Raw genomic sequence first — 25,302 nt, 5'->3', positions numbered from 1 at the left:
ACCCACTTCTGACCATCTTTAGTTTTCAAGTCTGTCAGTAAATCATGACTGAATGTATTTAACATTCCTCTGAATAAACACACGCTGGTGCGCACCGGGACAGAGAGCAGGAGGAGAGTCCGGCAGCAAGTCCCTGCACTCAGCAGCGTCCCCCACGCTGTTTCTCTGCGGGGCAGAGCACACGGGAATTGGATTTATCAAAAAAACTCACCCTAACAAACAACAAAAGTCATCACAAACTGCTTAGGCCAGTTAGGTACATGAAGAGGACACCATGAAAACATCTTTAAACATCAATTCAGCATGGATCTTGCTTCACGTGGCCATAAAAGAATGCAACTTTTTCTTAAAAAGGAGAAAATTGGAGCCAAATGAAGAAAGAAAAGTCCTTTTTTAGGAGATTATTAGTGATTAACAAATTTAAGCTCAAGACTCCTTGTTAAAATTCTCCCCTAGTAAAACATATTTCTGGTAATTACTGGCTAAGAATGTGTCACAATACAAACTTCTTACTTGTTTTTTTTCCTCATTAAATATAATTGGTGCAGATATTTCAGCAGAAGTAATCATTACTCCAGGAAAAACCTTTTCACCCTTTATCTTTCAAAGGCTATCTACGCCAGTTTTCACTGTCTCAGATCAACATTCTAATAAGATGCTCATTTATCCTAGCAGCATCATAAGGACAAAATTAAACACAGCGGTTCCAAAATTTCACGGGTGAATTTAAGCCAATCCCCCCATCAGGGAGAGTGGCCGTGCTGCTTCCACCCACAGCCCGCGCACACACAGACCACATGCCAACGGGAAGGTTTAAGGGTAAATCTCAGACAAACAGCAAACCCCACCACCACCAGCCACCTGTCCACCCAAATATACAAAAACCTACTCAAAACACACAAACAAAACTCTCAGTAAGCTCTTTTCTGTACAGGACCGCCCAGCACATCAAAAAAAAAACGACACAAGATTGTCCATTTTATCTCATCTCGGACAATCTTTATGCCTCAAGGGCCTTGAAATTACAAGAATAAAATAGTATTAAGACTTCTTCATAAAATCAAGCATTTTTCAATCCCAGCAACTTCCATTAGGTTACTATTCTTATTTATGTCAAAAAAACAGTACAACTCCCTAAATTAACTTTACAACATTTTCCTCCATTAAGTCCTTTAACCCATTTCTCCATATTCAATTTTTGCAAAATTTTCATCTTAATGGCTCAATTTTTCAGATTTGGACTTTGACCAAGCAATTTTTTTAATTACCTTTAAATAAGGAAATGCTTATGGTAATAGTAATGGAACACTGGAAAATGAGATTGGCACATTTCTGATTTTTTTTTCCAGAAACTCTGGTTACTCCTCTGCCCACAAAATACATAACACACAAAAACTAAGTTCCCATTTTGATGTGGCTTTTTTGGTTTGCTATAACCCTCCCCTATAGGAAAAATACTCCCTTAGCTGCTCTGCAGCCAAACTATACAAAGAGAATTGTGGACTCTTATCTCCTCATCCTACTCGCTTTAATGATTTGTGCACATCAAAGCCTGATTAAAACCATTTAAGTACTTCCATCACTGAAATCTCTTTAACGTCTTTTGGAACTTAAATTAAATACAGGAACATAAAAAATACACGTGAATGTACAAAGTGTAGAATTATGATCAGCTATTGATCTTTCATAGTAATGTTAGCACAGGTGGGGACATACAGGAAGTCCACATTCAGTATTTTTAAGCATAATTTATGTATAAATATTGCAGACAACCAATATAAATATTAAATATTCATTTAAAAACAGACACTTGCAACAGGATCACACTAACACTAACAAAAGTGCATTCTATGTTTCTGACTGCTCTACACAGAAAAAAAGGGCCGAAGAGAAGTGTCTGCTCGGGTAAATAAAGCTATCACAACTTGTTTCCAGATTTTCTGATGCTGGAGGAGGTTACACTAACATTGCCTTATATGGCCTCGGGGTGGCTGTACATTTATCTATGAGTTTGTGTCTATCTATGGGTAGGTGCCTCCTACCTCGGGATCTATACGATGTATGCAGCCAGAAGAGCAACAAAACATCTGCTCTGTGCTCCTCGTATTTATTTGGTTTCTGTATTTGAAACACAATTCCATTTCTCCCATCTCTGCCTGATCACAGATCGCGACGCGACTCTCAAAGTAAAGATTCATATGAACCTGCTACGCTTCGGTGGAAAAGCTGGAAAGAGAGATTATTCAATGGTGTGAAATTTCAGCAGGAACCAAAACTGTTGAGGAAAGTATCTAATAGGCAGCAAATTACCTTGATGAAATCTTGGAATCTGAGCTAAGGACAAGTTTAAACAATTTTTCCTGCCTGAAAAGTACTTTTTAACTTGTCACTGGTTAGAAACACTATTTTCCCAATGCTTAGTTCTAAAATTTAAACATAAAGTTACTTTTTCCTTAAAACTGGAAAAATATATGTAAATAAAGTGATCTGTGACCCAACTCTAGTGAGATACCAAGTACTCACCGCTGTTGCCAGATTAGAGAGTTACAGCATACCAAAACCTCCTCATTTTAACACCACGTACAGTAAAAGGTAAATTTTTAAAAGCACTAAGTTTAGGGATCCATTTTGGTTTGACAAATTCTCCAACAGCCTTCCCAGCCCCAGCAGAGCCACCCTCCAGAGCTTCAGGAGGAGCACACCTATCTCCAGCACTCCCTTCTGCCCCTCCATGAATAAGCCACTAAACTTAAAAGCTGAGGAAAGTTTTGCATCCAGTCCAAAAGCATCTTAAAGTGACTCTTGGAAACTGCGGACAAAGGGGGAAACATCAATCCTTCGCAGGAAAATAACCCCAGTGCTAACACTGAAGAGAACCGCACCGTTATTCCGGCCTCTTGTCTACTACACCTCGTCTTTACGCCCTCAGTGTTATACTGGGAATAAACAGCAAGAGACTGGTGTGAGGCTGGAGAGGAGGATACCTATCCATGGGGAGAGTCTTGGAATGATAAAACAGTCTGTCCTGAAAAACATCATCATGACAGGACTACAATATTAGTAAAAGTACACTATATATGTTTAAGTATAAAACATAGAAAGTGAGTAAATGATCAATAGGTGTCATGACATGAATAAAAACGATGATAAAGTGTAATAAAGAGAGATGAATAAAAGGGTGCTACGAGCTGCCTAGTGAGGTGGTGTTGGGACTGGGTTCTGTAGCTCAATAGAAAGAAGTGCAGGAAAACCTTTCTTAATGAGCTGTTAACAGAAGAAAATTAGTTCAAGACTTCAGGGCAAGAACTTCTCTTATTCAATGTTTGTAGAGTACTGAGCACAAAGAGATTTTTTTTTTTTCCTTTTTTTCCTGTCCGTACCTGGCGCTACTGCCAGTTAATAAACTGGGTTTTACATTCATCAGCAAGAATTAATGAATCAAGTAAGAACAAGAGACATGACAACGTGAAGAACTACAAGCTTGGGGAGAAAATATAGTTCACTACATTAGGGAAAAAAAGAGGTTTGAAACACAAAATTGGAGAAAGAAACTTGGAAAACAGCAAGAATTTGAGAGCCTGGGGAGATGGCTGACACCGAGTGCATGAGGCAAACAATATCACAGCTACGGGGAAAATGGAATTTTGGACGGCACGTACGAAGCTGGCACAGAACCAGCCAAGGAAGGAAGCCGTGCAAGGCTGCAGCTCTGCGCTGTGCTACCTCTACACCATCACATCTTCATTTCAGAGAGCACTGGTACGGTTATTCGACATGGGAAATTTTAATTCAACAGGAATACGTACATCTAGTTCAAGTATCTGAAAAGAATAAATCTGGATTCCCATAAGAGACAAATACAGAGTAAGACATCAGTACTACTTTAAAAATTCAGGCTTACTAAACTTAAGAGAAAAGCTTTATACGAGGAAAGAGCACGAGCCTGTACAGCTGTATTTCCTATGCAGTGACAGAGCCCCTGTCATTTCCCAAGCTGGAGAGCATCCTGTTAGTCATTAGTAACTGCAGAGAAGGAACAATCCTGCAAGAGAAGAGTATTTGCCAGATAAGTTCTTTCATCTTTAGCTTTGCAATTCTATGAACCTGATTTCTTATTTTAACACAGTTAGCAATATATTTTACATACATCTAACCCTTCTCTATCTAAATGTAATCTGTTAAAAGTTTCCTGACTCATTTCCAGACGGTCCCTCTTCATCCTATGGCCTCTCCATCTCCTCACCATTTGGAGCGTTCTTTTCTCACTGCTTAGCGAAAATGACATCAACATCGCTTCTTTCTTGATACAAACTCCAAGAGAGACATTAAAATCGAGTGACAAGACAAGTGGACTCAAGTTCAGTTATTTCTTAGCCTCTATTGAAGGTAACTGTGAGACTACAGTAAGATGAGAGAAAGGAAACATGCCTGTAGAACAAACCACATGTGAGTAACAATCTGAAATTATGTGGCCGAGAACAATTACTGCAGCAGAAAGGAAACCTCAAAGTCACTAAAATCCCAAGACTATTCTTACATCCTCAGACAGGCAGACCCCAAAAACGACACTGTGCGACTAACTTTCCTCCAAGTTCTACATACACACTCCTGCTGGTAGAGGCAGCTTCTTGAAAGATGCTCATACTCTTTCCATGTGCCCAAGAAGGGCAAAATCTGCCTATCGGATAGGGGCTGATTTCATGTCTCAACTCAAGATTCAGCCTCAGACACGGGTATCACCAAGGGTTAATGTTTCTACCCTCAACACTGCAGATTTCTGTTGATCTGGAGAAAAAAGTGTAGTAATGACTAAAAAACTCACAAAACAAGAGGATGAGCAGGAAGGGAGGCATCAGAAGCAGTTATGGTAACTCTTGTAAGCACTGAAAATACCAGGGGGGTGACAAGGGGACAGCAGTTTCACCATCACTTGGCCACAGAGTCCCCTGTCTGCTTCACGAGATGCTGTGAACTGCATGAACTGCTCTCAGTCAGTAACACACAACTCATGTACGTCTTTAGTCACATCCGACATCCAGGGGCACCCTCAGTGGAAAACAAAGTGCAGCGGAACATCCTTGCCAGCAGCTGTGAGCTAGAAAAGGAAGAAGGAACTAGTGCATGTGTGCCAACTTATTACCCATCAACTGTGAAGTCAGGACAGATTTCTGCTGCAACTAGTTATCTACAAAACCTGCAGAACACAAAGTGTATGGCTTTTGCAGATAAAAGTATGCAGCTTCTTCTCATTAAACAGCTGGTTCATAACATGCAAAAGCATCTGTATATCGCAGCTTACTAAAAATACAACCTAGAAGTAATATTTCACTGAAGTTTTATCATGCTTTCTCAAGTTCAGATCATTATAACTGGGAAGAATGCAAACCACACAAATACGAACTATTTTTTTTTTTGCTTGCTGTGTGCCTTCTTGCACAAAAACCTATTCCAGGTACTCGGCCTCGCTCTCTCAATGTTTGAGACACCGGAGAAAAGTCAGAAAATGAGAAGTGCAGAGATGTTTGAAGGAAATATTACGGACCTGAAACTGGTTTTGAGACTGGAATTGAAATTTACTGTTTTCTTCCATGGCTTTTAAAACTGTTCAAAAGAGGAGAGTTTGAACAAAGCTGCAAATACACTGCATAGCAGTGAGGAAAGCATAAAAATTAACATTGATACACTAATAAAGCCAAGATATTAATAATGCCAAAGGGTAAAATCTTCTTTGTTGTTACAGACCAACAAGAACTGCATGATTACCATTATGAGCCATTGTATAACTCCAATACAATACCCCTATACAGTCTCTATGTGACTAAGACTGTATATATCACACCTTGCTGAGGTGGACGACACAACACTAGCACTATGAGTTTAATAATGTTTCTCTCATTAGAGTAGATAACGAAATGACAAATCAAGCCTAGAACCACTCCTCCAAAGCACTTGACCAGAGCCTATTTCGCAATAACACCCCCGGGCTGCAAAGCACTGTGTTCCAGTGACTTAAGAGGAGTATTCAGAAGTTTTAAAGAAATGCAAGGAACTAGAAATATACCCAGAAGAAGTTCAGTAATCAGAAGGGAGCTGGCAACAAGGTGACAAACAAAAGCATAGACTGCAGCAGAAGTTGTTAATTTCAAAGACTACTGATGCTGAGTAAGTGCCTGTTCAGCTCACACAGGCAAGTGGGAGGTCTGACTGACATCAGTGGAAACATGGGAACATTTAAAACTGTCAGACTCTTCATAAGTAAATGATCAAACAAGGCCATAATAAGCCGAGGAGATGGGCTTGTGAAATAGAAGGGCCCACACCTGCTAAGCAGAGCTCGCTTTTTGTTAGAATATCATCTTTTCGGGCCATATTTGAGATACAGGTATAAGCACTCTCCGTTTTTCCCCCCAAATGCAGTTAACCACTTTCTCATTTCAAGGAGTAAATGAAAGACACAGCAACTGAAAGTACCAATATCCATATTACAACTCTCAACACTTCCTTGCTTTGTTTCGTTCATTGGGAAAAAAAAAAGAAAGAAAAAAGAAAACACTTGTTGGCCCAGGCTCCAGAAACGTTAAGCGATCGCTCTTTTGATTACACAGTACAGCACAATCCTCATCAGGGATGACGCTTTATGTAAGGACTATCCAGTCACTGGCCAGGAGGATGTGACTGTGTCAGTAACCCCCTGAGCCTCCCTTCTCCTCACCTTCGGCAGCACCTCCATGAAGCCGTTCCCCAGGACCCCGCAGCCCCCCACCCTGCCCGCTCCATCCCAGAGCGGCTCAGGGCCTCAAACGCAGAGAGCAAAGGGGAAGGAACAAAGCCTTGACGTCAATTACTGCAACAGGATTAAACCCAACGGCCGAGAGAGGGGACTGCATCGCCCCACCAGCCCCCACATCCCCCCTAAACAGACAGTTTAAGGGGGGCCACCCGGGCTTTGCTCTCTAGGACGAGAGGGGGAGCGGTGCCCGGCACCGGCCCCGCCGGCTGTGGGACCCCTCTCGCCGTGTCACTCCCCCAGGAGGTGAGCGGGGACGGGCGGCGCTCCCGCGGTTCGAAGCGGCAGAGATGCGCCATGGAACGGGCGATTCCAACCGCCGGGAACGGCAGCCCTGCGGGGCGGGGGGGGCCGGGCCCCGCGCAGGTAACGCCGGCACGGAGAGCCGGGACGGGGCAGCTCCCCCAGAAGCGAGCGCGGGGGAGCGGAGCGGGACCCGACGGTGGCCGCTCCCGGGACCCTGCGGTGATGTCGGCGTCGGCGGGAGGGCCTGTCCCCCTGCCCCGCGGCCGGCCCCGGCGCCTCCCCACCCCCGGCTGCGTCTCACCTCCGTTCACCGCTCCGCTAGGCCCGGACCATTTCCTGGCTGCCGCCACCGGCCCGCCGGGCGGGGAGGAGTGGGGGGGGGGCGGGCGAAGAGGCCCGAGGGAGCGGGGGCGCCGCGGCCGAGTCACCGACCGCCCGGGGAGCGCGGGGGCAGGCCTGGCCCCCAGCGGGGGGACGAGGCTCGGGGGCGGGGGGGGGGGGGAGCGGCTCACTGGCGGGAGGCGACGACGGCTCCCCAGGGGTCCCGGCGCTCCATCGCGGGCCGGGGCCAGGCTGTCGGCGAGGCGAGGTCGGGGAGGGCCGGCGACGTCGGCCTGGGCAGCCCGCGGGCCCTCGCCCGGCTCCGGCCTCCCTCCCTCCCTCCGCCCGCAGCCGGGCACTCGCGCTTCCCGGCAGCCCCCGCGCCGCCGCAGCCCCGCCGCCGCTCACGTGACCCGCCGACGAGGGGACGCCGCGAGCACGTGACCCCGCCGGGCGGGGAGGGAGGGGCGCGGCTCGGCCCGCGTCACGTGGTAGGGCTGCGCGCGCTCCGCCCCCTGGCGGCGGCGCGCGGGGTCACGTGCTCGCCAATATTTAAATTTCAATATTGGACTTCGGAACAAACGCCCCTTTGTAACTGCTCTGAGACGGGGCGTAAAGTCATCGCCGGTAATTACCCGCAGATCGGTCGGTGACAGGCCCGTTGGCCGCGTGCTGGGGCACGCAGGGGCAGCAGTTAATTTTTCTAAATAATTATTTCAGAATTTTCTCCAGAATCCTCCCCAGCGTCCCCCGGGTAGGCCCCGCGGGGCAGCGCCGCTCCCGAGCCGCTCCGACGCCTTTGTGCAACTCCCTGCTCTGCCGGAGAACTCCGGTTTTCATCTCAGCGGAGCATCGCGACGCTCATTTTTGACCAAAACCAGCAGATCTGACCTAAACCGGGCGGCAGAGCTCGGACTGAACCCGAGCTGCCCCAGGGACAGCCCCCTTACGCCGGCAGGGTTACCGCAGCTTCCAGAATTGGCATTTAAAATAATGTCCAGAAGAGGCTATTTTTGAAAACCCTACAACTATCATGTATAAACATTTGGCATTTAAACAAAAACTACTTCCTCCACATAAACTGATTTCAAAATAGTTCTACTTTGAATTCTTATTTTAAAAGTAATACTTCAATATTTGAAACATGAGTGAAGCGCAGCAGAACAGTGCAAAAAAAGCCACCCTTTTTTTTTTTTTCACAAGCATAACAAACTCCAGAATCTAAGTTTTCTTTGAAAAGTATAGTCTGTGATACTGTGACTGCAGAGACCCTTCATACAAAAATGCTGTAAAAAGACACAATAACAGCGTTAAGTCTAGAGCCAATCTCAATCAGCTCAGAACTAATTTAACTGACAGTTCAATCTGAAGTTTGGCAGGACATTGAAATATGACCAAAACAGGATCAAACGGGGCAGGATCCCCAACCTACCTGGAACCCAAATGCACCCACAACTCCCTCTGCTCTATGGGCAGTGCCCCTGGGAAAGTGACGCTCTGCTGGAAACAACAGAAAGCAACAGGGAATAATAAAAATACCCCATTCCTATCATGTTTCAATGATGTTTCTACAATTATGTTCTGCCAGTGATGGTTCTGATATACCCCCATCCCAGAAGCCAAACCTATTCTCACATTTGGTATTACCACCACCACCCCCCCCATCTCAATTAACAACACAAGGCTGTGAAGCTCTGCCGCTGACACCGCTGATGTCTCAGTGTCTGGTTAAAAGCAGAGCTTGGGTAAATATAATTCATAAAGCAAATTAAACCCATGGGGTTAAGGTATGTTGAATCGTCTCTTTATAAATCAAATCCACTTGATAGCAAGTCCTATTTATTAAGGACTCCTCCCTAAAAAAATAAATAAATAAATCCATCAATCCACAAGAGACTGTATAATGCAATTTCATTGAGGGCACCCAAAAACCTGTTCCTGACTGACAGATGTTTGATTTAATAAAGGCCTGGACCAGAAGATCAGGTTGTCTCTCCCTCCTCCTGCTCTCCCATCGGTTCCAGTGGTTCTCCTTGAAATGCGATGCCTTTTCCTGAGGCTGTTTTTCTACCAGACTGCAGCAATTGCTTCCCTTCAATTAGCGACGGCAGCTTTACTTCTAATTGGAAGGATTAAAATTGAGGCTGTTCAGAGCTACGCAGGTCTCATGTAACTGCTTAATAAAGATAATAATTTCTAGTTAGTGGGGTTTTTTTGTTGGCTTTTTTTTTTTTTTTAAAATCAATGATCTTTTGTACATAACCTAGAGCTTTGGAAGACAGTAATCAAAGAAATACCTTTCCCGTTGAAAAAAGTTTGAATCAAAGCATGCAGTAAGAAATCAGGATGTGATCTAGGGAAAGGTTAACTGGCTCTTGACAGGCTGCTGGGTTTTACTCTGTAAAACAAGAACATGTAGTGACAAATTCAACAGAAAGGGCAATTAAAAAAAAACACAACAAAAATATTGTCTTTGAAATCAAACATTTAAAAAAATAAATATCTCAGGACAGAGGCAGTTATGGTTGGTCTGGGATGTGACCAGCAGCTGGCAGTACCAGAGCCCAGTGAAAGCAGCAAGCCACCTCTTCCAGCCTCCACTCATGAGCCAACAGCAGACCAGAAGTTAAATTAAGGTCTCCTTAGTATCATCTGTAATTACATTACCATCCCCTAGCCGCTGCTGACAGTGCCCAACACGCACACAAGTGTTTCCTTCTCTCTTTGTGAAGGGACCCAATTTGTCTGCACTTAAGACACCAAACCTGAACAGAAGCCCGAAGAGACCAACCCCCTGGAGCTGACGAGCTTTAGTACTTGGTCCTCATCTAACAGTCTTAAACATCTCTTTTCTTGGCAGAGACAACCTAATGGGGAGAAATAACATATTTGTGCGAAGCAATGCACACTTCCGACAAAACCACCTACACACAAACACCAGCAGCATTAAAGAAACAAATGTACAAGATGGTCTTAAAAGGGTGGCAGAGGTACCTGAGCCTCAATACTCCAAAGGGCTTCCACACCCACACTTTGCTACTACGGTATCGCTTCCATTTGGATTTGCAGTAAGCATGAACTTAGCAACTACCGTTTAATAATTTATTAACTTTTCCCATTAAATGGTACATTCACTCAAGACAACTTCAACAATTTTCTGGTAATTTTATTTACAGTCTGCAGAGTGTTCTGTAAAACACAGTAATGATTACAGACTAAAACACACAACATACATATTTTCAAACATTTAAATAAGCACAGTTTATTCAAAAGTAATTCTACGCACTACTTTCTCCATAAAAATATAAAAAATAGTTTAGTTACTATATTTTACCTAAACCAAGATATTTAAGAATTCATCCACATGTGATGCCCCTCCCCAAAAAGGGCACTCCAACGATAAGAAATTTAGGAGACTGCATCACAAATTAAAATACTAATGCCAACTGCTTCAATCCACCAAAAGAACAAATAACTTTCAATGTGCAACCAGCAATAATTGTTCTGCAGTACTCTTGGATTTTGCTTTTGTTGTTTGTTTTTTTTTTGCACTAACTTGCTTCTCCCATGCCAGATTTTCACAGACACGTACACAGAATTACATAAAAATAATGGACTGATTATACTGCAGACTATAATGCCAGCCACCATATGCCCAACAAAACAGATCAGTAATCTTGCATTACACAACAATTTTTTGCAAAAAATATCAAAAGGGAAACACTTTCCTTTGGGACCTCTAAAGGTGACTCCTTTTCTTACTGAGCAACCAGTGAAAATAGCCTTTTTCCTATTTCCTTGAAAACAGTGCCCATTTTGTTCATTACTACTAGTTCTCTGGTTTTACTGACCGTATTCTGTATGGAAAGCTAGTGGAGTTCTGAAAAACACCCACTCAAGCCCTTCTCTCACGAGGATACATTTAATTTACAAAAAAAAGGCACAAAGATGAAACCCCTAAGCAGCATCAGTGATCATTCTTCCGCAGTACACTGCTCGCTCTTACCCAGACGCTGCTGCAAGAGACACTCTGTGTCTCCAGAAGATACTACAAATACATGAGCTAAGGAAACAGGCGGGTTGAAAAGACTAAAGCCTCTGTACAGTACGAGTAGTATACTGATCGTTAACAAATGAACACTACTTAAAGTTTTATGTTGCAGTTAAGACTCAACCTGAAAGCATCAGGAAAAGCCATCAGAAAAAGAGCTCAGCAGCATATAATACATTTGTTAACGGTGAGATGGAAGGCCCTCTGTGTGCAATGTTGTGCATTCAATTTCGACAATGACAGTGCCCTACAGCCAGCAGTATAAAACTTTTGCTTCTAATAGTTTAGAGGATTTTCTCAATGTAAGTGAAGCTGTCATAAACAGAGGAGTAGCATATGATGCACAGCATGATCTGCAACAAAAATGCTTTTGCTTTCCAGCATGTAAACATCCAGGTTACTGGACCTTAGCTCATATAAACAAATCTGATGATAGATTTTTGAACTAAAAAAGTAAAATTTTCCATAAAAGGATAAACCACAAAAATACTCTTTCAGTAAGCCTCACGTGCCATCGAATACCTTTCATGTCCTATGAACAACTATGCAAAACATTTAGAAAGTTTTAGCAGTAGAAATGTTGACCAGGTAAACTGTTTGGCAACCATGTGCTCAAAACATCGTTGAAGAGTGTTATCATTCACTAAACAACAGTTCTACACTGCACCACACTATTTCTTCTTCTTTTTCTTTGGTGGCTCATCATCAGAACTACTGTCTGTGCTGCTGCTGCTGCTACTGCTGGAGGAACTAGAATCCGATTCAAACTCTGAAGAAGAGGAAGTGCTACTCGAGGATGGAGAAGATGAGGAAGTCGAGGAGCTCTCATCGCTGTCACTGTCATCAGAAGAAGAGGAGGTAGAAGAATCTTCACTGTCGGATGAGGAATCACTAGCCGAGCTGGCACTGCTACTGCTGCTGGAACTGGTCACGCTTTTAGATCTGAAAGAAAACAAATACACAGATGAGAACAGGCCTGCCAGAGACAGTGTTCATTACACACTGTTCTTTACACCGTGTTGTAACCCACAGATCAATTATTTGGTCTGAAAATTTCCAGGCCTGACAATGTAAGAGAACCCCACACCCCTCTAATTCTGAGCAAATGCATTTTGGTCATTTGAGCAATGGCAGAGTGACACCATGTACATGAAGTAAGCCAGAACAGGACTACAGAAAAAGGTTAATTTTGAAAGCTGGCAAGGATCTTGTTCATAGTAATGATGAGTGTCTTTACTATCTTGGCTAAATAGAAGAGCAAGGCTGCAGGAGAAGCATGAATGTCCTGCACTACTAAAACCTCAGGGAAAAATTAACAAAGATCAGTTCCCTAGCACACCATTGTAATAAGGAGTGGAATTTTGGCAATGTAAGAGTCAGTGGAAGTTTCATCAGTGATTTCACAAATGTCAGAATTGTACTCAACGGAAATTGTTCTTAGATTACTCCTGGCAAAAGAACCCAAATTACCTGCCACTACAGGATGCTTGTTTTCAGGGTGGAAGAGGAGTGGAAACAGTCAAAGATAAAGACAAAATTACAAACGTAGCAAAGTGGGTTTCTATATCCTCTGCAATTTTTTCTATGTTTAGCCCTCACTGAGGCTGTTGTTCTCAAGATGAAGGTGTCTGATTAAGTAAGGCAATATGAATTCCAAGAAAGTACAATTAAGTCCTCCCATAGATCTTTCTCCAATCAAAGTGTAAAGGTACTAATTCACCTCCCTTCCCGCCAAGCCAACCAAATAGCACGCAAAAATGCTAGACGTAATAATGCAGAATCTTTTTTCCATTAGGAAATTAATGTAGTAGTTTTTATCAGAGGGTTTGGTTAAATATAGCAACTCAGGAAATGCTTATGTTAAGGCTATTAGAGAAAGAGTAATGTTTTTTCATGGTATCAGCCATGGTCACATCAGCTGACAAATCTGGATGCATGTATTAAGCTGTGAACCACTGAAGATTTTATAATGTATCTGTAATCTGTTATCTCTGTGCATGCAGCCACAATGGCTGTTTATTAAAGATAAATCCATAAGGGCTGATTAAATACAGACTTACTGTTTGTGAAAAACTAGTTTTAGGATGAGGAAAACAAACAAAAAAATGGGACTAGTAGTTTGAATCTGAACAGTTTCATTAGATGTGCAGAGCCATTTATATGGACAAGAATCAGTCAGAGGATCACCTGAATGATAACTCTGAACTTCTCTTCCTAATCATCTGTCATAGAATCCATAGAAGCAGTCCATGGACCTCCAATATTTAGGTTATAATCTGAAATCCACTCACAAACATCAGAATATAACACTTAATACTGCCTCTCCTAGACAGAAGCAATAGCTAGATCTATGAGAGAAGAAACAAGCAGATACTTGTTTTCAGGTGATGCAAGATGTGGCCTGTTGCCAGTTACAGAATGAGGATGGAGATGGGAGCAAGTAAAATTCACCTACTTCACCTTGTCCTAATTAGGTAATGTGACAATCCCAATACTATAGACTGGTAGATCTAAGATTTTGGGGTCTACTACACCACTGTACAGATACAAAATTTCCCCAGCTGACAAACATTCATTCTCCTCAAAACAAGTTTGCAAGTGTTAATATCTCGTATGATCTCTACACACCAACTGTGGGATGACTGCTGCCTTTTGTAACACATGCTATTGCCCTTCTCTGAGCCTTTTTGTCCCTTCTAATTCTATTGCAATCATCTAACAACCCCAGCTGATTTTAAACAGGCTACTTAAATTGAATCTACAATTTTGGGCACAATCACAGCTGCAAGCCTGAAGAAACAAGTTAATTAAGGCATGATTCTACCCTTCAGACAGGTAGATTTATCCGTGATCCAAGCATAAAACGGGCTTTCAGTTAATAACCAGAGCATGCCGCATGGGAACGCTGGAGCCAACATGCACCCAGAAGACAGCTCGGTGTCACCTGAGGTCACAATTATTGTACAACAGCTGTTTTGCCTGTTCCTGTTTTTCTGGTTAAGCCTGTAGCTTACTTATTACTGTTTATATCAAAACAAACATACACTATGCAAAAGGTTAGTGCTCACTACTGCCAGAACCCTAACTTTTGCTTTTTTTTCTTTTTTAATCTGGAACTAGTATATTCAATGGTAACCCTTTGCTGAATTTTCTGCATTTAATTCTTCCTGTACCATAATAAAAGTATAAATAGCAAACTATCTGGAAAGGAATTTACATTGATGGATTTGCTGCTTGCATAAAACCAGAATAACAATTCAAACCTAGAAGAATTTTAAAATTCTAAGAAAAAAGTGACCAAACCACCCCCTCCCCCATAAATCCTTTTACTCTTTGCATTTTTGCATTGGTTTAGAGCTCAAATATTCTGAAAATCATTATGCCAAGTAGGAGACTGCAGCATGAGAAAGCTGAGGCAGGAAGAGGTCTGAACTACACTGTTCAGAAATCAGTTAACTTATGATCTCATTAGTCCTAAGTAACTCTAACAATAAATGGACACTACTGAGAGAGAAGCCTTTGTTAAAACATATTCTGATAGTAGAACTAAGACACTCACCAAGAAGCATTCCAGTAAAGCCACATTCCATATGATAGCCTAAAATAAAGGCATGTTTTAAAAAACTGCTGTGGCTTATTTAATGACTGCCACACAAAGAACAAGGCCTAGTCTTTAAAAAAAAAATCTTCCAAAAACTGTTTTTACAAAATTAGAGACGGAGAACAGTCAACTAAATGCAAAGAGATAATGAGGCTACTACTGTACAGGTATCCCGCGTCAGGAAAACTCAGAACATGATTAGCAGGAGTATTACAGACAGGGTTACAGCTGTTCCAGAAAGCATTTTGCTAATAAAAACAGAAGCAAATTCCCAAGCAAACGTAACTGCAAAGTGGAGTAGAAATAACATCAGAAGAGAAAGGGTTCTTGGCTTAAATTAGTACTGGGAGGGGAGGTTTATTTGGTCTTGGATTGGGGGTTTTTGTTTGGTTTTGGGGTTGGGTTTTGGCTTTTTTTTTTTCTGGATGCTTCATTCCATTCTCTACACAAAGCTTGAGAGAGAGACAACTGCTACCAGAAGGGAATGAAAACAAGAAACGGAAGAGCAAGATGGGTAGATGGAGTGATTACGAGCTAGAAAACAGTATGCCATTCTTGCACAATTGTTTAAAATACACTTGGCAAACTTTGAGGCAGAAATAGGAAGATTTTTATTATTAAATCAAGATCACGTAGAGATAGGACAATCAGTAGGGAGAAAAGCAGAGGACAAAGAATTTAGAGTTTTTGGACAGGGAGGAGTAGAAATTCTCCAAATATCTGTCATACAAATGTCTGTAAAAGGCTAAAAGCAGTAAAATCAAAACTGTATTTGCAATGTTGAGTTTCCCCACACGCCCCTTCCAAGTTTCCTGCCGCCATACCCCATGCAAGATCACACACTGACACAGCTGCACAATTTGTCATTGTTCCCTGCATACCTTTTTTTCTTGGCCTTCCTTTCTGCAGTACTTTCTCCAGCACTAATTAAGGGGGGAAAAACAATGGCTTCGATTAATGCAATAAGAAAATTAAATAAACAGGAGCACAGTGGAACTCAGTTTAACATTAGAAAATTGGTATCCCACCACCAGAGTGCCGCACCACCCAAACTTCTTTTGGCATCTATTTTCAGTCGCTATTCAAACCAGAAAAACAACAATACCTACAAATCAGGAAAGAAAAAAAAAAAGCAGAAATTCACCTCTAATTTTCCGTGATAAGTATGGTTTACTCTATTCTTCTTCATATTACACAGACAACAACATTTTGGGGGATGGGAAAGGCACAGGAGAAAAGGATATAAAAAAAGTTCTGTATAACCGTATTTAGCAATAATTGAACTAATTCAAACAAAGGGTAAAATATTGAATTAGTATGTAGCTTTCACCATTCATTTCTTTCAAGTACAAAAAGACACAGAACAATCTATTTATATTGATGCTTTCCAGCTATTTATCTTTCAGATTCCCATGTATTCATACACTCCCAGAAAGTTTTAGTGGTAAATAATACAGAAGAAAGTTTCTTTTAACAAAACACTAAAGGATTTTTTTAAACCAGTCTTCACTTCTGGATTTTTTTTATACTTTTTGAAAAGAAAATAAAATGCTTTCAGTCAAATGTACCAGTCACGTGCTCTTCTCAATGCACTGCAGATACATAGCACATAATTCAACCTGGAACATACATGTGTGATTAAAGCAGTCCCTCATCATATACTTACAACGTGCTTAAAGTTGTACGTTCTTTCATGAACCAGGATACTTTCTCCTCAACTGAAATCTATTATTGGAAGTCATCCTAAATACACAGCAATAAAAGTAAAAACTGCAAATATATTTCATTTTGAAATTAGACAGTAGTATGTGCTGATAAAAACTCCAGAAAAGGGTAAAAAGAAAAAAGCATTAGGTGTAAGTTATATTGTATTTTAATAAAGGTTCTTGATGCCATTTGTTTGTCAGAAAAAAATAAGATTTTTCTTCTTTTTATTTTCACACATATGGTATGAAAATATTGTATTTACACAGAAGAGTTTTCCACACACCCCACAATCTCCTGTTGGCAAGAGGAAGATTCATTGATCTTCAAATTTTGAACCAAGTTATAATCCCTCCTGTGTTGCTGAATGCTGTCAATATTTATATTATGAGGGCCTTATACCCTTACCATAGGTAACCAGGTGTTTCACAGGTTTGTTGTGAGTAAACAGAATTGGATCCCAAAGCATCTTTCAGAAGACAGGACCTAATTCAGCAAGCGAGTAACACGGGCTCCGGAGGCACGGGTCTGTGTCTCCCTCTAGCGTTTCCCGTCTGGATGAGTATAGAGAGTTCACAACTCTGGGAACTACGCAGCTGAGAGGGGTCAGTCCCCCGCAGATCAAACAGATCTCATTCCTGTCACTTGGTCATCTTCCCTGTGGCACCACACTGTCTTCAGAACCATAAATAAGATTCAGGCATCCTGGGTTTGGCTAAATGCAGTAACATCACTAAGTTATTGAATAAGCATTTTCTCCCCTTTCCTCCCTACTCTAGGATGGGCAAGCAGCAGGCTCTACTGGCACCAGTAAGCAAAACCTCCATAATGGCCATCAGAATTGTGGGGTCAACACTGGGCAAACAGAAGGATCCTGGAACAACTGCTGAAATGAGTTAATGCTGAAAAATCTTGTACATGGTTGTCAAAAAGTAAATATTAACCTTATTAGACTATGTTTGCCTTCTGGTTAATGATTCATTATCAGATCTTTAAAGATGATGTACAAATACTCTGAAGCAGACCTGTAGGAGACCCAACTTCTCTGCAGACAAGAAACAACCTTCCAAAGCAAGCTATGCGGTAAGTAAAAGCGTGCCCTAGAAAGTTGTTCTTTCCACAAAGAATAAGCTTCATCCTTGAAAGTGTAATATTGGCACCTATGGAACTGGGTGCCCCATGGCACAGTTAAGGAGCTTCGGAGAACTTATGATGATATAACCAGTATGAATCCAGCCCAATTTAAGCAGGATTAAAAACTGTTCCCCATCCAAGGATTACTTAGTCTTCCTTTCTTGAGATGACTTTTCACAGCACGTACCCCTCGCACTGTGGACTGTTAGACTTACAGCTCAAAAAACTCCATTCATGACAGACGCTGAACAGGCCTGTAACTCCTATATAAAATTATCCCATATATAGACTCGAGCACAATGGCTAAGCAACAAGCAATTTCACCTTCAATTCACCATCTTTCAGGACCTGTCAGGTCATACCCAGAAGACCAGGTTTCAACTGCACAGCCTAACAGCAAACCTAAACAGAAGTCAAAAAAATTCCTTCTTTTTTTATGAATACATTTACAGTTTTTACACCAACCTGCTCGTACCAGCACACAAACATATGCAACCAAGCAATTCAGGAAACACCATTTCATTACAAAAAAAAAAAAAGGCTCCAAATGTTTTAACTTTAGCTTAGTGCCCTTTTTTGTTTCAGACAGGCCAAAAAAGTTTTAATTGTATTTCAGATGAGCAGGTGTCAATGAACAACATTTTAATTTTGTGGGACCCAAATGCACATACTCCACTAACACACAAAATGGCTCTAATATTAAGCAAGCGTCACACAGTCTGGAAGAAAAGATAACAGAAAATAGACTAAGACACCATCTCTCCCACCCACATAAAAATTATCTTTTAATTAATAAACTAGACATTTTCATTCTGTCAATCTTACCTTTGCTGCAGTAATAACCGCTTTTCTTTTTCTTTAAGAATTTTCGCTAATTGAGCTGTCCTTGAAGGTCTATGCAGGTATTTTCTCTTCCCTGTACATTCATACGTCCAATGTCCAAACTCTAAACATTTTTGACATCTTACATGCTGCTTGTTTGCCTCCCTAGAAAAATGCAGAATTGCTTAAGTGACTGATTCCAAGCCTGTTCTACCTATTGAAAAAACCTTTTTTTTTTGTCATACAGATTCTAAAGAGTGTATGTAGTTATGATTACACCAGACATTCGTGGGTGCTTTAGCTATTATACATCACATCTTAAATCAGGACAAGAACAGTAACATCAGATACATACAGAATTTAGGCAAACAGATTTTCATTTATTAAAACATTCTCATATCAACTATTTATGAAAGAGAACAAGGAGACACTTTTTCCTCTATTCCAGAGCTTCAGCTTCAGTCATCTTCTGCTAAAGTAGCAAATGCTGAACTACTGACATAACTGTCACCACACTCATCAACTGCACCTGAATTCCATTTTTAGTTTTACACTAGTGCTGGTGAGCCTGCCTTGTACCTTCCTGTACTCTTGAGACTCCATGATATCCCACCCCCTTTAGATATTGTAAGCAGTCTAAACATTTTGAAAAACGCTACTAGGACCATTCTCTGTCAGTAAACAAAGATTAATCCTGTCACCAAAATCACATTTTGATCAACCTAATTGGCACAGCTTTTAGCACTATAGGATAATAATTGTACAACAGTTACTGGGAATGATTACACTGCATACAATTTGTAACCATTCAATAACTGCATATGATTCTAGCTTGCTTCAGATAAATAATTATCTTTAGAACACTGTTAGCAGAAAGCAGGCAGCCTCATTTCCAAATGCTAGTATTAAACATTCAAGTACCAAACTGCCAAATTCTCACAGAGAGCCTAGGACTTTGAGCAAACAAAACAGAGATGCTCCTAGTTGTAGCTTATTTGCATTTTCATAAGATTCATTAAAGGCTGGCAGAAGGTTTATCATAAGACCAACCAGATTCTTGCTCACTTCACGCAATGTAAATCAAGCAAGACTTCACTTACTACTCTGCACCATCCAAATACCTGAAGGATTTAGTGAGCATTTTACATCCACATTTCGGTTTTCACACTGTGGTAAAATCCTTTGACCATTATTAAAAGCCAGTTAAGGGAGAAAATGTATATTTTCCTATTCTAGCTCTTACTCCACTATTCAGAAGCTTTGCAAAAGGTGTTTTGCTATCTTCTCCTCCTTAGGACAGACACCCTCCTCCTTTACAAATAAGGACACTCATACAGTGGTCAAGTGACTCAATCAAGGTCAGAATCACAAGTTAGTTTTAGAGCCAGGACTGAAATAAGGACTTTGTAGCTCCCATGCAGTTCACTGCAAATACTGTAACTTATTTCCACCTCCTATCATTTTTATTTCCAAACACCAAATTACTAATTTTTCAAGGTCAGCCCATCTAAATTACCTGAAATCAACAGCCTTGGCTTAACTAGGAGGAGGCTCCTAGACTGTTCATTTAGTATTCAGAGAGCATGAAGTGACAGACCACTAGGGAGCATTTTTCTCTCAAAATGAGTGTTGCTTTTCAAGGCAAAGTGTGAATTGCTTCTCTTTCAACTCTAGCCATCTTGAAGGGAATCTTGTTCTGAACATCTATCCCTTTTTCAATACAAAGAGTATTCGGTTTCATAATCTGGCTTTAGAAATACTAACCTAAATCTGCACTAGAAAACTAATTAAACTTGCAACCTATGCTGCACAATTAACTTGAACTTTAACAGCAAGCAGTACATCTAGTAATGAACAAAAAAATGCCAACATCTTTGAATGGTTTGCGTTGTCTTGCTTGGACTTCTGGCTCTGCCACAAATTACATATAAACAGAACAAGGATACTCCCTCCTCTTCATCAACACACATAACTAAAAAGTGAATGTTTTTATACCTCAAACTAGCCCAGATCTGTCTCCACAGGAATAAAATGGGAGTTTAAAGCAATAATAAAATAACTCAGTATTTCCAGGGTTTTAGTAGTACTCACATGACCAGGACAGACAATTCTACGCAAGCTAAAATGATAAGATCAAGCCCTAAAAGCAATATAAGTAATTACCAGGAAAACAGATCAAAACAGCTCAACAACGACAGATCTATAAATACCATATCAGCACTAACAAGTTTTAACTACTAATGAAAAGCACGAGACTGAAGCAAACTTTTAGCCAGGATCAACAACCACAACCTAGAAGCAAAGGCTGGCAGATGTACAACTCAGCATATACCCATCGAGCACGTTGAGACATATAAAGTAGCATAAGAAATCAATCCTTGACTCATAATAAAATACCAGCTTAAAAGAACAAGCATTCCATGAGTACTTTGAAATCACAAGTTACTTTTCATTAGAAAACAGAAAAGAAATCGTACTGAAAAATAAAAAAGGAAAGAGAATGCAGAAGTCATCCATATTCTGTCCAACTCCTATGATCAGACAAAAAAAAAAAAGCATGCTCCAAAAATTGAAATGCAAGAAATAAATTATTCTAAGGAAGGAAAAACAAACAAACAACAAACCCCAACACAACAAACAAAAAAAGCCAACGCAAGTAACACAGGAGAGTGGAACACAGGTATTTGCCATACTTAACAGAAACAAGCAAAAATGTTGGCTTTTCCTCATTTCAGTGTTTGGCAATCAGATCCCTTTGGTGTTGAGAGGATTACTTGAATGCAATATCTATATCTGAATAAATGTTGCTTGTTTGGCATTTTCCCTCTTCTTTTATAGTTCTGTAGATAGATCATGACATGAACCTAGAATTTATTTTTTAAACTGACTGTTTAAAGTCTACAATGAAGACGGGTAACTGCCGGCATCAAAAGATCTTACACACTTCACCGAGAACTCTGGCATGCCGACACCTGTAAGGGAGCCTTCTCCCAAAACGCTGCTAACCAGCGTTAACACCGAAAGCGAAACTTTGAAGACTTCCTCTCCTTTTCCACAATGCCGCTTTCACTCTCATCATTTCACCACAGTCATGTCACTAACCGGGCCGTATTTTGGGGCAATATCCTTACAGACAAGCAGCACCCTGCCTGGGATGCAGAGCACCGCCGAGAAAGGGAATGTGTGCCCTCAGAAAGCCCCCGGGCCCACTCGCGGGGGACGCCCCTGTTCCTGCCCCGGCCCCGCTCCCCCGGGGCCCGCAGCCGCCCCCTCCCCGCCAGACGATGCCTCAGGGCGCTGCCCGGTGGGCCTCCCCTCGCTCCGGCTCGCCTACGGGACCCCCCTGCCTATGGGACCGTCCGCCACACTCACGCCTGTCTCCGAGCGATGAGTCGGTGCATGGGAGTCGCCATCTTAGCGGCCCGGCCGGGAAGTGAGGCGCGGGCCGCGGTGCATGCCGGGCCATGCCGCCCGCCGCCGCCTCCCATTGGGGGAACGAGCGGCCGCCACAGAGAGTAAATCCTCCTGCGGCCAGAGAGGACGCGTCGGGAGGGCCGCGCTTTCCGGCTCGCCTCGCTTCGCCTCCTCCCGCGTTGTCATGGCACCGCCCTGGCGCGGGGGGGTGTGTGTCTATCGTGGCCCCCGGCCGGGCGGCCCAGGGCAGCCCGCGGTCCCCGGTCCCCGTCCCTGCCGCTTCAGCCCTGCGCTTTCCGCCTCGTCCAGCCAGCTCTGCGCTGGCCTCTGCGCCAGCCCCGCGGCGCACGGTTGTGATGGCGCGGCGCACGGTGTGTCCTCAGGGCGCTGAGCCCTCCGTCGGGCCCGCTCCGCCGCCTCAGCCGCTCCGCCGTCAGCCGCCGGCTCCCGGCCTGTCAGCGCCTAACCGCCGCTTCCCTCTTCTTTCAGTCAGTCTTACAAGAACCTGCCTCTCACTTAAAACTTTGTAAGTTTTCTTAGAAGGGATATGTTTTAAATACCTGAACCCAGCAGTGGAACGGACTGTAACTGAGACAACTGACTCTGTGTGTTGACTGTTGAAGGCTTTTTGGCTGATGTAGGCCGTCAGAGGGGAGCACGGGAGGTGAGGAAGAGGGGGGTTATTGATCCAGGTCTGTCCTGCCACAGGGCACCACCTCCGAGCTGCCTCAGCCAGCCAGCAGGCCAGACCGCAGGGTGACTTTGGGATAGTTTCACCTTCATTAGTCCACATGAATAATTCAGTGTAGCTGCAGGTAGACCGCTCCAGCTTCTCAAGAGCTTTCAGCTATGTGACAAATCAGAAAGCATACTAGCTCTCTGGTCATAACATGAAGGCTACAGAAAAAATGTTAGAAAGAACTAGATTTCAGAACAGAATAATTTAACTCATCACTCCTAAAAAGTTGCAAGCATTTACTAACACATTAATTTTTAGCAGGTCAAATTTTTATACCCCACCCTGACAGAAAGAGAAATCTCAGTAAAATTGAGATTAATTCTGCTACTGGTATGGGTGCACAACCATGGCTCAGTAATCCATTAAACATGACTCTCATGGCCAGAGGATACTGAGAAGTCATGTTTGTGTTAACCCAATGCGATCTATACTTGATTTTAAGGTAATGTAGTTCAGATATGTCTAGGAATCATAAGGCAAATTCTTTCTTTTACTCCATTCAGCCCAAGACACTGTTAGTCTCCCAGCTATGCCAACAGTAGCTAGTATTTTTGGCTCCTGCATCATCTCCTTAGAGTCGCTGGCATGGGAGGAGAGGTCTAGGGACAGAAAAGATGAGTAGCAGCGGCTGTAGCTTTCTGATGGCACATACCTGGCAGGCATCCCCATGGGAATCTTTGCCAGCTGGCACAAGTAGAGCAGCCAATGTCCTGGATTCAGGGAAGCAAGGAATGTGGCTTCATGTATTGGCTCTATCAAAACACATTGTTATCTCAAGGGATCAGTTTTAAAATGATATCTTAAATTTTGTGATAAAAATCCTCAAGAAAACATTTTTTATAATGCTGAATTGCGGTTATTACTGTCCTGGAAGTACTTTATATCCAACCATTTTTAGTATCAATTCAGAACTATCCTGTCACAGAGACAATTGATAGGCAATAAATGGGCATTCCACTGGACATTTACATTTAGTGAAATAGTTGAACTGTTACCGATTTGTAATAGCTTAGTATCAGCTATGTAGCTCTTTAAAATGTGCTGCTTGTGAGTCAGTGGCATTCCTTTATCATATAAAATAAAAATACATATTGTATTTTCTTAAGTTCAGCAGAATCCAACTGTACCAGTTGGATCATTACTGTGTGAGGAACTGTAGAAATAGGGTAAGAGGCAGCCCTTGCTGAGAAAAGCTCACACTTGCCTTGAGACAAGATACAGGGTGGGCACATGGTACAACAGAATTTGTGGGAAGAAAAAATAGGAATGTAACAGTAGTGAGAACAGATGGCTATACAAGTTTATATTTTAAGTAATTCATGTATAAAAGTAAAATATATGTCACATATAACACAGCAATAAAAATCTGATGCTTTCAGGCGATGAGTATCCCAGGTCTTGAATTAGCAGGCATGTGGCATAGAGGTGTTTCACCTTGAATGGTGCACAAATCCAGCCAGGAGATACCAGAGCCAGAACTTCCTGCTGTGTGTCACATAGTATTTATAATAACAGGAATGGTAACAACATCTGCTGGGTACAATGGCACCAATTAAATATCACACTGGGAAGGTAAGATACTGAGGGATTCTGTTAGACATAAACAGGTCCAATTCATCAGGATTAATTACCACGGGACTAATTGTTGAATATTGTGGTAGTTCCTGTCTCCAAACTCTGTAATTGTAATGTCTAAGGCTAGTGGCTGTTCTGTATGTGTCATGTTTTCTTCTATATCTGGCATTTCTTGCGGTATCTAATCATCGTCCTGTTTTGGATGATGCTCTGCGATAACCTGTGATTAATCGTATCTGGCACCTTGTTAATTCTGACGTGTGATGCCTGGTACATTATAAATGCAGCAGAGTTTGGCCTCAATATTTGAATTTTGATGTCTGGCATCTCACTTTTAACGGAGAAAGTCAGACAGAAGAATTTCCTGTTTTAGGATTGACTAAGAAATTTTCCTAAAAATACAAAATAGCTAAGAACAGCTGTTTATAACAATCCATGCTTTATAATAAGTTCCTATCTGCTGATCCCTTTTTTACCTCAGTATCACTTAACATCTTGGAGTAAATTACACATCAATAGCAATATCTGTACTCTACTTAACAACTTCTGGTGCTTCTAATACCTGTGCAACTCTCCTAATGTCAATGCAGCAGAACGACAGTTCCCTAAATTTACCAGTCTAGCAAAATTTCTGGTATCATGTGCCAGATTATTCCATAGAGCGTGTAGGCTCTTCCTTATGCTTTGAAGATGTACATTTTATTAGAACAATGCACTTGAAATCCTTCTACCTGAGGAGTTTGAAAGTGTTCTTGTGAGTTCAAAGTCCGCAGGTTCCTACAGCCTGAATCTCTGTTTCACAGCCATTCTTTTGCTCAGAGGCAGTTCACCACGGGCTGATGAGCGCACTGGAGGATGCGACTCCGAGACTCTCCAGACTAAATGTGCAGAGTCACTGCACAGTGCTG

At 42.1% G+C, this 25,302-nt stretch overlaps 2 protein-coding genes across 6 annotated transcripts in view; both read right to left on the bottom strand.

Annotated features, from left to right (window-relative positions):
* AFF4 (ALF transcription elongation factor 4) overlaps nucleotides 1–7,764 on the bottom strand; it is a 54,509-nt gene extending 46,745 nt beyond the window's left edge. For 2 of the 5 annotated variants that reach the window (XM_074604271.1, XM_074604275.1), the window contains exon 1: nucleotides 7,546–7,764. In XM_074604271.1, the coding sequence (XP_074460372.1) occupies nucleotides 7,546–7,589 (44 nt within the window). In that variant the 5' untranslated portion in view covers nucleotides 7,590–7,764. Of the gene's footprint in view, nucleotides 1–7,334 lie in introns of all 5 variants that reach the window. The other 3 variants (XM_074604273.1, XM_074604272.1, XM_074604274.1) reach the window with 2 other exon arrangements.
* Nucleotides 7,765–10,503: 2,739 nt separating this feature from the next.
* ZCCHC10 (zinc finger CCHC-type containing 10) lies at nucleotides 10,504–22,689 on the bottom strand. Its single transcript, XM_074604269.1, has 4 exons — nucleotides 22,039–22,689; nucleotides 18,670–18,831; nucleotides 15,888–15,929; nucleotides 10,504–12,347 (listed from the first exon to the last, which is right to left on the bottom strand). Exons 1-4 carry the CDS (start codon nucleotides 22,152–22,154, stop codon nucleotides 12,077–12,079), a joined length of 591 nt encoding a protein of 196 aa, XP_074460370.1. The 5' UTR covers nucleotides 22,155–22,689; the 3' UTR covers nucleotides 10,504–12,076.
* Between the last annotated feature and the right edge of the window lie 2,613 nt (nucleotides 22,690–25,302).

The sequence above is a fragment of the Larus michahellis genome, chromosome 11, assembly GCF_964199755.1.
Source record: "Larus michahellis chromosome 11, bLarMic1.1, whole genome shotgun sequence".
In the NCBI taxonomy this organism is placed as follows: domain Eukaryota; kingdom Metazoa; phylum Chordata; class Aves; order Charadriiformes; family Laridae; genus Larus; species Larus michahellis.
This window is presented reverse-complemented; position numbering and strand designations above follow the sequence as displayed.

What these genes read in the sequence shown, in the direction of transcription:
- ZCCHC10 (XM_074604269.1), bottom strand. Translation starts at nt 22,154, where the DNA reads ATGGGAGGCGGCGGCGGGCGGCATGGCCCGGCATGCACCGCGGCCCGC. An exon ending in CTCATCGCTCGGAGACAGGC is followed by an intron (nt 18,832 to 22,038) that starts GTGAGTGTGGCG and finishes GCATTTTTCTAG; the next exon opens with GGAGGCAAACAAGCAGCATG. An exon ending in CGGTTATTACTGCAGCAAAG is followed by an intron (nt 15,930 to 18,669) that starts GTAAGATTGACA and finishes CCCCTTAATTAG; the next exon opens with TGCTGGAGAAAGTACTGCAG.